This window comes from Elaeis guineensis, chromosome 9, assembly GCF_000442705.2.
Source record: "Elaeis guineensis isolate ETL-2024a chromosome 9, EG11, whole genome shotgun sequence".
NCBI lineage: Eukaryota > Viridiplantae > Streptophyta > Magnoliopsida > Arecales > Arecaceae > Elaeis > Elaeis guineensis.
The window spans coordinates 12,263,787-12,275,486 of NC_026001.2; the positions used below are offsets into that span (position 1 = coordinate 12,263,787).

An 11,700-nucleotide genomic window follows, 5' to 3' on the forward strand; every position below is an offset into this window, starting at 1 on the left:
ATAAAATAAAAATATGAACTTCTGCAATTTAATATTGTAAAATAACAACAGATGGTCGAGATGATTGAAGAATGAAGAGAGGTGGTCCCTTCACCGTACATTACTCTTTACTATTAATTTAATATAGCTGTTAGATTTGTAGGAGAGATAGAGCTTGGCGAGAGTGGCCTGGAGACTTTCATTTTTGGACTTGGTCCCTATTTCTAAGAATTGTGGAGGGGTCTTGGAGACGAGGTACCGACGTTAGCTCCTGTGGCACTAGAAGATGAGAACGGATTGGGATGGATAAAGATCTTGGCCATCTTAATTGATATCAAAAATAAGAAAGAAGATAAAAATGATTGAAATATTTCGATTGAATCATCTAGATTTGATATCAAATTTATGATAAAATAATAATTAATTAGATAAAATAATAATTAATGATAAAAAAAAGATGGAAAGCAGGCAAGTCAAGAAAAGGAAAAAAATCTTTAGTCACATCATTGTAAGAGATAAGAGCAAGAGCATTGGGTGGATGTAACACAAGAGACAAGACAGAGACAGGGAGCCATATTGCTGTGAGGTGAGAAAATCAAAATAAGGAGGAGATTAGGTGGGAGACTCCCATCACTTATCATCAACAAATCCAGTGATACGTATTTAGTTTGGCTAGTCGGCGATGTGGTCACCTGCCCATCAGCAACAAAAGAGAGCCGCTCACGAGTCGCAGCACTAGGATGTCCGATCTACTGGCTCGAATAGAGTCAACGGAGACAAGGAGGATTATAGCAGCGGCGAGAATCGAAAGGTGAGCGACGTCATGCGACCATCGAAGCAATCGACTCCACACCACCACCTAGAGCAGCGTCGGCTTGTTCGGCAGGCGATGACGACGAGAGAAGATGCACCTACATTGGGGCTTTCGATCGCAGAGAGGCAGAGACCACGACACTTGTTTGATAGGAGACCGCGGCACCTGTCTGGTAGGCGACAACGATCGATGACGAGGCTAGGGCTCTGGCCTTTGGACGGCGACGACGAACAGAAGAAAGAAAATGAAGATCGAAAGACGTCGAAGATGAAGAGTCGGAGCCAATCTTGAGAATTAGAATACCCTTGGCGTCGGTGTTTTTTTATTCGCAAATGATTAATCCGTCACCCAGTCGATTCATTACGAGTCAATCGGTTGAACGGTTCTTATCGATTTTTTGTCGGTTGAAGATCAATTGAGTCCAGCCCAAATTCTATTCTGGGATTAAAATCGATCCCCGGTCCAATCGGTCGACCCGGCCAGCCAGTCCGATTATGAAAATATTGCCTAAAGTAGACGGTGTGAGATGGCTTTGAAGACATCCGCAACTAGAAGAAACTTATTCACATCATTGACAAATAGGAAATGTTCCACGCTTTAAGTGCCCCTTTATAAGGAGCATTTTGTTTGCACTGAGCCTATATATAAAAATTCAAAGATAGCCTTCTAATTCTATTGATTTTTGGACTTCTTGGAGGGAAAAAATCCATGTAGGTTTCAGAACAACTTGAGATCAATTAATCATCGCTCTTTGCTAGAAAATTTGGTATGGGAGAAATTCAAGAATCTTCTTCAGAAAAATATCTTCAGTCAAACTGATTTTATGCAAGACTCTCCAAATTTCAAGCTCTGGGGCAACCTATGTTCTTCGAAGGATATTGACAGTCGTAAGAAAACATGCTCACTCTCGTCCCTTCTTTGGTATACTCCATCCTCTTAAAATTTCATCTTCCTCTTTATTCCTCCTTCCTTTTAACACCTTCGTAAATCCTTGTAAATCTTTTTAACTTTCATCTCTTTAATAAATGTGGGAGGAAGCACCTTGCTTCCACAGTTACTTTCAAAAAAAAAAAAAAGGAAAAAACGAAAACAAGTAACGTTTCCTTCCAAGAAATAAAATTCTGAGATATACATTCACAAAAATTATTGTCAAAACATTTCCTTGTCTTAATAATGTGACTTTAGGAATGACTCCTCAGGATTGAAGCAATTACATTCTTGGTTGGATCATTTATTTGATGTTTAGATTTTAGGGTTTTGATTATGAGAACTCGATGATCTACTTTGGAAGCTCAGTAAGTTAGTGGATTGGCGACCCAACTAGCCAAATTTGAGGGGAGGGGCAAAGGTTCCAAAAACACCACTAATGTCTTAAACATGCTCCCACTACTTTACCTTCCTCCTTCGTGATGCTCAAACTAATTATCACTCCAGCCGTCCTGATATTTTTAGACCTAAGGCTAAATGAAAAAAAGATCTTCTCTATTAAAATTAACATACTTTAAATATTAATTATCATTGAAAAATTAATCTACGTGCAATAATTTTCTATAGATATATCCGTTAAATAGTGTATAAATCCATCATTACCTATTTAATCATTTTCTTATTATAATATGTAAAGCATCTTGATCTTATTGAACATCAATATAAAGTTAGCCTGGGCTGGGCGGTCGCCAATTGACCTGCCCAAGGCGGCCTGTATCACTCCTACTGTATGATTGTTGTTTCCTAAAGAAATATGGTGGTGACACCATCACCAACATTCAAACCTTGGACCTCTATTAGACAGTGAAGAATGTCAGTGAGCTGAGCTATGGCTGGTTGGCCACCTATCCCACTTCTTGTTTCTAGTGAGAGAAAATTGCTTACTTTTCCCCACAAGTGAACTGCAACCCTTGGGTAGATGGATAGGTTATACCAAACCTATTATCCCTCCTATTGGACATGTTCTTCAGAGGGCAATAGCACCATTTGACACACTCCCTGGAACTTTCAATTCTTGCCCTGAAGTTGAGACATAGTTGCAAACATTTTCTATTAACATAATGTTTTCAACTTGCCTAAATGGCATGTGCTTTACTGCATGAAACCATGATCAAAGGTTTGAAACCAGAATTGCTCCTTCAGTCATCCAGGTTCCTTTTTTTTTTTCCATATTCATTTTCAAAAGCAGACTCCAGCCATCAAATTATGTTTTGTTCTTCTCTGTGGCAGCTCGACATTACTTATACCTTTATAATGTTGATCTGGAGCTCCAATTGAAATACTAAAACTTCAGAAGACATCAGGGCATCCTTTTAATTTACTGCATCACCATTCTGATCCTAGCTTGTATTGGCAGTAGCCTTTGATTCAGTCCTCTACTCAGACCAGGTGTCCAACAGTTGAAAATGTGTGGAATCAAATTCTTAGTGGCTCATGATTCTAACATTTTGTGAGGGGATGGAATGTATTTATTCTCTGCTTTGCTTATTATATTGGTTGACTCTGGAACAAAATTATCTGGATGATACTTCTAGAAGAGTATTACCTAATGTACTAAATATATATTAGTTACTGTTGACTCCCTTGAGTTGATTGTTTAATCCTTGAAGCATCAGAATTAAAATCTCAAAACTGATCGAAACCCATTCACTAGCAAAATCGAGTAGATTGAATCCACAAAGTTGTAGGAATGTGCATTGTTGCTGTCACCAACCTTTCAAGGACGATATTATTCCTATATGGGCATATATCTCATGACAGGAATAAAATCATTGGAATCTATAATGGCCTGTCTGAAAATTTCATATAAAATTATAAATGCTTCATAGGGCTGCCTGACTTTTTTTGTTCCCACAATGTTGCAGTCACTGTCTATGATCATGAGTTGACGATCTACCGAATAATTAAGATGGTTTTCTGATATTAAAACAAGGTATCAGTCATGCAAAGAAGAAAAAGAACATCCAAAGCCTTGAGGCATACAAAAGTTTGCAAAAGTACCAAGGTGTCCCCTTGGTGCCCAAAGAGTAAATTTTTTAGCTTTATAGCAAAGAAGTTTGTGGTCACACCCCCCACTTTCCCCCTGGAAATTGGAAAGCATGTTGATATTCTGCTTGTCTTTAGGATATCAACCTCAAGAACTGAATCCCTCCATTTACATTATTAACATCATGATGATTAAAAATTAGCCCTTTAAAATTTCATAATGCTTTTACATCCCAGTGGCATCTCCAATTCAAGATTGTACAAATATTTGGACAGTGCAGTATGAGAACGGCCGCTGGTAATTTTATTGGTAGGCCACAGTATACATATATAAGGCAGCATGGTTCATGGCTTCTCCCTGTGACATGCCATGCTCAATGGAACAGGAGGATCTGAAAATGCCCCACCTTTGATCTGATCAAACACCCACCTGTTTGCAGCCTCTGTGTAATGAACTCCATCCCAAATAATGCTTTTTGAGGGATCCTTGCATGACTTGCCAAGCAGAACAGTAGTACCATTCACCTTACCTGTATTGCTGCACCTCACAAAGAAATCAAAGTTGTACTCACCACCACCATATCCACAGCAAGTCTAAGTGGGTGCTCAAATCCTGAAACCATTTGTAGTTTTAGTAAATGGACATATCATGCTGTTTCTTTCTATATGGCAAATGGCACAAAAAATGTAGTAAAATGAAATGAATTGATGAAATCGCAATTGGTTTTCCGATCACGACATCATTGTAAAACTGCAGCAAGTTGTTCACAGTGCTTCATGCTTGACATACCATAAGAAAAGAGTTACAGGGATTAGCCATGACCATTGCCATTGCTACAAGGTGTGAAAGGGTCTTACCATACTTTGTGCCTTCACTTATGAGCTTGTACTTGGCGGAGTATATGTCGACTAATGTGATTGCTGCAAGAGGAAGATCCTTCCTTAGCTGGATTACTGTTTCATTGAGCATCCTGTTAAATTGGTGGGCTAAGTCATTGTAAAGAATAGCACAGCCAGCAGAGTCCAACTGTTGTTCTGTGGGAGGCTTTCGCAGCAAAACATAAGCAAGGCAGCCCAGAGGACCTGTGTTGTGGATCCAGAATGACCTCCCTCCTGCCTCATAGATGCTCTGCATTGCCAACACAAAGTCACCATCATACCACATCCCTTTCTCATATCATAGCTGGTAAAAACCAGAAAGTAAGGGGAAATCTCAAAAATATCATCTGTTTTTAATCTATCCATACCTTTATCACCGACGAGAACATATTCAAAGCATTTGGGATGTAATCATTCGCCGAAATGTTAGCAAAAGCGAAGGCCGTGATGTCATTCTGACCGATGTCGAATGTATACAGTGCTTGAGAGAAGTACTCCTTTCTGGGCATCAATTTGCTGTAAAATCCTCCTACAGTTTGTTTCATATGCAATAAAATTTTAATAAATTTAATAGGTAGAACCCAACTGCTAAACTTCAATGTAGATAAACACTACAGAATCAATTGCTAGTTTCGAACAATTAGAACTTGCCTCTTTTGTATATAATTCGAGACCGGGATTTGAACTGCAAGAACTCATCCAGCTGCACATCTAAGGATAAGGGACTGTAGCCAGCCTGAGAAAGGGGTGGCACAATTGTAGCTGCTGCGGATGCAAAATTAGCACCATGCGAGAAATTCGCACCCAATGAATCAAGGTAGGCACTGAGGTAACGCAATCCAAAGCTTTCAGCTGGAAATTTGACAAAAAAAATATGACCATCAGATACTAAGATTCTGCTGATCTCCATGAGTGACCAATATGGGCTTTGGTGAGCTTTAATTCACTAAAAACTACCCCTCAAATTCAACTATTTGAAATAAGAATTCTAAATGGCATCGGTATTGATTGCACATAATGACTGCTCGATTGGCAACTCATTTATTTATATGAATAAAAGGGATATAATTACCGATGAAGTCGATGATAAGGCGGCCATCTGAGTATCTGCCTGCAGGCATCCTGAAGAAGGTCTCGCCATACGGTGTTCGGAGCGGGACGAAGACAGCTGAGAATGCACCTGTATCTGAATTTGAGTCACCCAGATTGATAACGGCAGGGAAATGGCATGGAGAGGATAAGACTGGGACTGAAGCAGTAGAACAAGCTGAAGTGATAGGGAACCGGGAAGAAGAAGAGAGAGCTTCATTGTAGTTGGCGGAAGAGATAGCTTCGTTGGTTGGATCTAAGCAGTGGCAGAAAGGAGACTTTAGAGGAGGGAACTATGGTTGGAGGTGCTGTTGTATTGTTTAAATAGATAAACTCAGAGTTGAAAAGTTTCCCAAAAGACAAAATGGGATTGGCGTTTGCGGTGGGCACGGCATGTGAACATAGGAACAGAGGGGAACAGATGGACAAGGGATATGATGCTGATCAAACTGTAAACATCTAACTTGCAATTTGGAATAGAACATGGTGATTCGAAGTCAGTGGAGGTTAAATATTCGCTCTTTTATTTATCATTAATTAAAAAAAAATATTAGGATGATATTTATTGCCGCAAGGCTCTGGTACGAGGGAGTGTGGCTATGGTCAGTGCCTGTTTGATCTCGTGGCCAGCAGAGATCCAAAGCGAGTGATTGCTCTCAGATTTCCAAACAAAAAAGTTCGGTCATCAGTGATTGATGGAGGACCAAATTCGGTCATCAGTCTTCACGGAGGACTCTCCGATGGAGACTTCTATAATTTTAAGTTAGTAAAAATTTTAAAAATAATAAAAAAAAATAGATGAGTGGATATTTTTTATTTTTAAAAATCTTCCAAGAGAGATCATTTTGTAAAGAACGCATCATTCGTCCCACATCGGTTATGAGTCAAAAAAAATTTAATTTATATAGAATTAATCTTTTTCTCCTCTCATGAGGTCCTGTGCCATCGCGGTCAATGCTAGAGTAGACATACCTCACATGCACAGGAGCGGACACCGACCCATCCAAGACACAATCTATTGACTGTAATATTGACATTTTTTAAAGAGCAAAAATATAAGGCCCCATACCATAGCAGCCAAAAACTAAAGCATACAATACCTCACAAGTAAGGGAGCAGAAATCCATCCATCCAAATCACAAGTTCTTAAACGCAACAAAATGTATATATATCAACTATCCTATTCTCGTTCTTTTTGGTCTTAGATTATATCTTTTGCACAAAAAAATGATTGATTTTTTTTTTTTTATAATATGAATCATTAAATGCCACTATATAGATCCCAAAGTACTTTAAATTTTTTGAGCCATACCACGATGTGTATAGGAAAAAAAAAACATCATATTTTTATGCTAAAGATACAATCCGCCTTTCTTTCACATATATACTATTCCTCCGGCCTCTATAAATTTTACTGTAACATCATGTCATGCTTGTGGAGAAGCAGCACTACAAGTGGCATCATAGTTGTTGTGGTGTAGAGAAGGTCTTTTTAGTCCCATATTGGTTATAAGTCAAAAAAGAATACGTGAGGCATTTTTAAAGGACAAAACCGTAAGGCTCTAAATGACTAAGGTCCACTGAAGCCTAAAAAAGGTCATGAGTCAAAGCAAACAATACTTCACGTATGCGGGGGCGGAGGCATAAGCCAACCATCTGAGCCATTCGACTCTTGACCCATGACCACAATATTAGCACCATCTGTGGGATTCCTCCTATCCACACATACTCTCTCTTGACTGGAGGGCTGTGTTGTGGTGTAGAGAGGGTCTCTTTAGTTTCACATCGATTATGAGTCAAAAAAAATACGTGAGGTACCTTTTTAAAGGACAAAATCGTCAGACTCTAAATGATCAAGGATTATTGAAGCTTAAGGCTCACTGAAGCTTAAAGATGATCACGAATCAAAATGGATAATACTTTACGTATATGAGAGCAGAGACATAAATCAATTATCTGAGCTATTTGATCTTTTGATTCGTGATCATAATAATAGCCACATAAAATATCGTTATAGATCTGCAAAAATGTATTTGAAAAGGTGAAGTGAAGGGAAATAAAAGGAAGAAAATTCGCATCATGTACTTTATACTGCCATGGGTGACATAATTATTTTGAGGAGTGGAAAAGTGAATTGCCTGGTGGACCCGGCCGCACCCACCCATTCCTCATTTATAGAAGAAGTACACGCACGCATTTCTCACTTCTAAAGCAAGCACGCAATGCATACGTAATTACAGTGATTCTGATTGAATTAAAAGCAAGGCTTAAAGTCCAAGCCTGTGAAGGAATTAGCCGCATAACTTTCTCGTCATAGCTTTTGCCGTTTTTGAATAGCTAAGATCTAAGAAGATTGTGAAGAAGACAAAAATAAGGGATGAAATGTTGCCTGCTTGATAATTGCCGACCACAATTTTGAGCATGTTTGGCTGAGGGAGTTGGATTTGGAAATAAGAATGGTGATAAATGATTCTCATCTTTGCCTTTTGATTTGGAAAAGAGGGAATGTCTAATTTTCATTCCAATTTTAATAAGGAAGGAATATGATGCTCCAATCTTTGCTCTTCCGTAGGATTCAAATTCTATTTTGATTTCAATTTAAATTTCCATCACAAACCAAATATATCAATAGATATGACTAAGCCATCTGATTCTCCGATCATGAAATGGGATAAGTCAATGCATATTGCCTGCCTATAACGAATGGAAATTTGCATGATCCGGATTTCTTCGAAGAAGAAGAAAGTCCAAAGAAAAAAAGATCTTGCACCTACAACCTTTTATGATAATCTTATAAAAGAATTTAACATATTACTTATGCAATTTTCTCTTTTAGTATGAAACCAAATTGCTTGATATGTTTTTTAGATAGTCATATCCCAGTAGTATAACAAATTCACAATATATGAGGGTTTTTTTTTTTTTTTGGCAGAAAATAAGGCTGTATTAACCATAAAAAGTGCTATACAGAGGATTAAGAGAGTTCCCAACCGAATTTACAGTAGCAATGTGATCAAAACTACAGAAACCCAAAAGCTTCCAACCCCAACATGATTAGGGAGATTACATAAAAATCTGAAGGAGTACTGTTGCGGCCAATCGCCTCATCGTCCGATCGTCGGAGAACGGCACCTGCAAAAATGAGAAGTCCACACTTATCGGAGGCGGCTCCGGCGGGGACCCTCCGACGGTCAAGTCAGAGAGGTGACTGGGCAACAGTGAAATGAAGACAGAGAGCTCAATCGAGGGAGAGAGGGAGAGAGGTGCAAGCCTGTTTTTTGGAGTCGAGAAGTGGGGGGAGCGGATCCCTTGCACTGTTGCCTTCCCCGATTTATATAGTGGAGCACGGTATGGCGCCGTCATTAATGGCGCAGACAAGTGAGGAATTGTCAACTCACTGTAGACTGTCAGAGTCGCCGTGAAAGTGTCATGTCGCCGTGGGGCTGTCAAATCGCTAGGGTTGACAATGCCCTCGGCGGGACAATGTCCCTAGATGGCCGTGCGCATGCGGCTGTCGGGACTGACAAGCTCTGGCGCTGTACGGCGATCGGAGGAGTCGACCGACCCTAGGTCGGTGGCCAGCTGAGTGGCGTCGGGGCCCTCCGTTGGTCGGCGAGTCTTACGTGAGTCGGCCATCAGACCTCCGGATTCAGTTGGTCGGGAAAGGTACGTCCGACATATCACCAGTCGGTGATGGACCGCTAATTGGCCGGTGATGACGTCCGTCAGTCGGTCGGTCCCTCCGACCGTCAGTCGGTCGTCGGAAGGTCCCTCCGCCGTCAGTCGATCGGTCGGAAGGTCGGTCCGGCCGTCAGTCGGTCTCTCCGATCGTCCGTCGGTCGGTCGGTCCCTCCGGCCATTGGTCGGTCGGTGGGTATTCCCCAACAGTTGCCCCCCTCCACTCCTGAGTCGGATGGTGAGCTGGCCGATGCTTTTATTCGGACAGCAATCCTGGGCGATCAGGAGTGGATTCGTCGTATGCCAGATTCCGACCGTACCGTGGGTTGATCCGATGTCAGGCGTCTCATGAATGCCAAGCGATTCGCTGGCGTCAGACATCTAGTCGGTGTCAGATGTCACGTCGGCGTCAGATGTCAGACGTCGCGTCTTGTCGTCGTCAGACGTCACGTCGGTGTCAGCAGGTCGGGTGCCGGACGATGCGGTGTCAGATGACCGGATATCCGGCGCCGATTCTGGGAGCGCGGGCGCCATCAGGCGTCCCGTCGGGAACGCGAATCGGCGCGGGCGCATTAATGCAGAACTGCGGCCCCGTTTGCCGCGTGTCGAAGGTGGTTGGCCGGCGCCCCCCGCATTTAATATGGGCGGTGCGGCCGTCCTGGGATGGGGCGCGCCGAATCCTCAGGCCACCCGGAAGCCGCCACGTGTCGCACATCCGTGAGGCTTCGGTCGGCGCGGAGACATCTCGACCGTCGGAAGGCCCTATATATATAGGACCACCCGGACCCAAGACCTCACTATCGCCATTTTGCTGCCGAAACTCTGTCCGGGCGATTTCTCAGTCGTCGCGGGCAGAGCTTTTCTGCTTCCAGAAGGGTTTCTTCCGGTTCGTGGTCTTCCTTTCCTCCTCTTCTTCTTCTTCTTCGCCTCTTCTTCTTCTCGTTTGGTTCCGGTGTAATGGCCGGAAATCCGACTCGGGGAGCTCGGTCGGGAAATCCGACTGACGACTCTCGGTCGACTCCGGAAGTTGAGGTTTTCTCGCTTTCGGGGCCGAATGTTGATCGCTTCGGGAGCAGTATTGCATCCCGGAGCAGTTTCAACTCTCCGCCCAGGGGCCGACGGTCGGGTTAACAGCCCTCCGCCCGGCCATCTGGCGTTGTATGTCGAAGACCTTCGCGCGGGTCTTCGGCTCCCGATTCCGGAGTTCGTCTGAAATTTGTTGAACTATTACGGACTCTGTCCGGCGCAACTAGCGCCGAACTCCGTCCGTCTCATAATTAGTTTTGCGCTGTTGTGTCAGCTCTTGCCGACCAACCCTCGTATTTCGCTCTTTCGGGCCTTCTTTGTGCTCCGACCCCACCCTAAAGCCCGAGGGTGGTGGCTCTTCAACCCCCGGAAGGCCTTTCCTTCATCACTGGTCTTCCATCGTCTATCCATGGGTGGAAGAACCAGTTTTTCTTTGTTTCTTCTCCATCTTCTTGGGGCTTTCCTTCCCACTGGGGCGTGCCCCAAACTGAAGCCAATGACAACAGCCGGGTGGAGGCGGACGACCGGAGGATTTCCACCGACTAAAAGATATGTCGGTCCCGAAGCAGAGGGAGCTTGTTACCGAACAAGCTCTCTATGACGCCGGCTTGAGCTTGGTCCCCCGACTAGGTATCGCCCGATCCCTCGGTCCTCTTTTTCATTCGGCCCTTGGTCCGGTTCTTTGATTAACACCTTTGTCGGTATCGCAGGGACACCTCTGAGAATGCGGCCGACAGACGCCAGATTCGGTAATTCGCAGCAAGGAAGAGGCCAGCATCGGGGGCCGGACCTTCGCGCCCTCCGAAGAGGCCTGTTCCAGGGCGCCGATCGTCGAAGCGTCGGTGACCGACCAATCGGAGCCCGTCATAGCGCTCGCGGCTCCGGCAGCGTGTGCGGAGGAGAGGCCAGTGGAAGAAGCGGCCGAAGGAACGTCGGCTGCCTCACCGACAGCGGTGGAGCCGGATGACGTTCGGGAAACCGAACATCATCCGCGGCGTCTGTGGCCGCAACGGGGGGTGCTGGTTCTACTTCAAGCATCCCCTCGCTGCCGGTTCCGTCGGTCGGGGCGGCCGATCGAGGAAAAGCCCCGATGGACCCCACGGACGAAACAAGGTCGGGGAGCCGCTTGTGCCGCCCAGTGCACAGTTCCCCAAAGGGGCGTCGGCATTGGCCGACCACAACCTGGCGAGGAGGTTGTGCCAGGGGATCCTCCTCCCGGCCGACGTGGAGTCGTTGAGGTCTCGGCAAGTGATCGAGATGCT

The 11,700-nt window shown here is 43.8% G+C and overlaps 1 protein-coding gene and 1 long non-coding RNA gene across 2 annotated transcripts in view; both read right to left on the reverse strand.

Annotated features, from left to right (window-relative positions):
• LOC140851802 (uncharacterized) overlaps window positions 1–1,128 on the reverse strand; it is a 4,883-nt gene extending 3,755 nt beyond the window's left edge. Inside the window, exon 1 of the long non-coding RNA XR_012134559.1 lies at window positions 672–1,128. This is a non-coding gene — a long non-coding RNA (uncharacterized lncRNA). The remainder of the gene's footprint in view (window positions 1–671) is intronic.
• A 2,827-nt stretch (window positions 1,129–3,955) lies between these two features.
• Window positions 3,956–6,057, reverse strand: LOC105051556 (GDSL esterase/lipase ACHE). Its single transcript, XM_010932057.4, is given in 7 exon segments — window positions 3,956–4,359; window positions 4,362–4,379; window positions 4,625–4,895; window positions 5,014–5,174; window positions 5,297–5,497; window positions 5,718–5,900; window positions 5,903–6,057. Coding segments are annotated over 7 exon segments (1,134 nt in total). The 5' UTR covers window positions 5,955–6,057; the 3' UTR covers window positions 3,956–4,111.
• Between the last annotated feature and the right edge of the window lie 5,643 nt (window positions 6,058–11,700).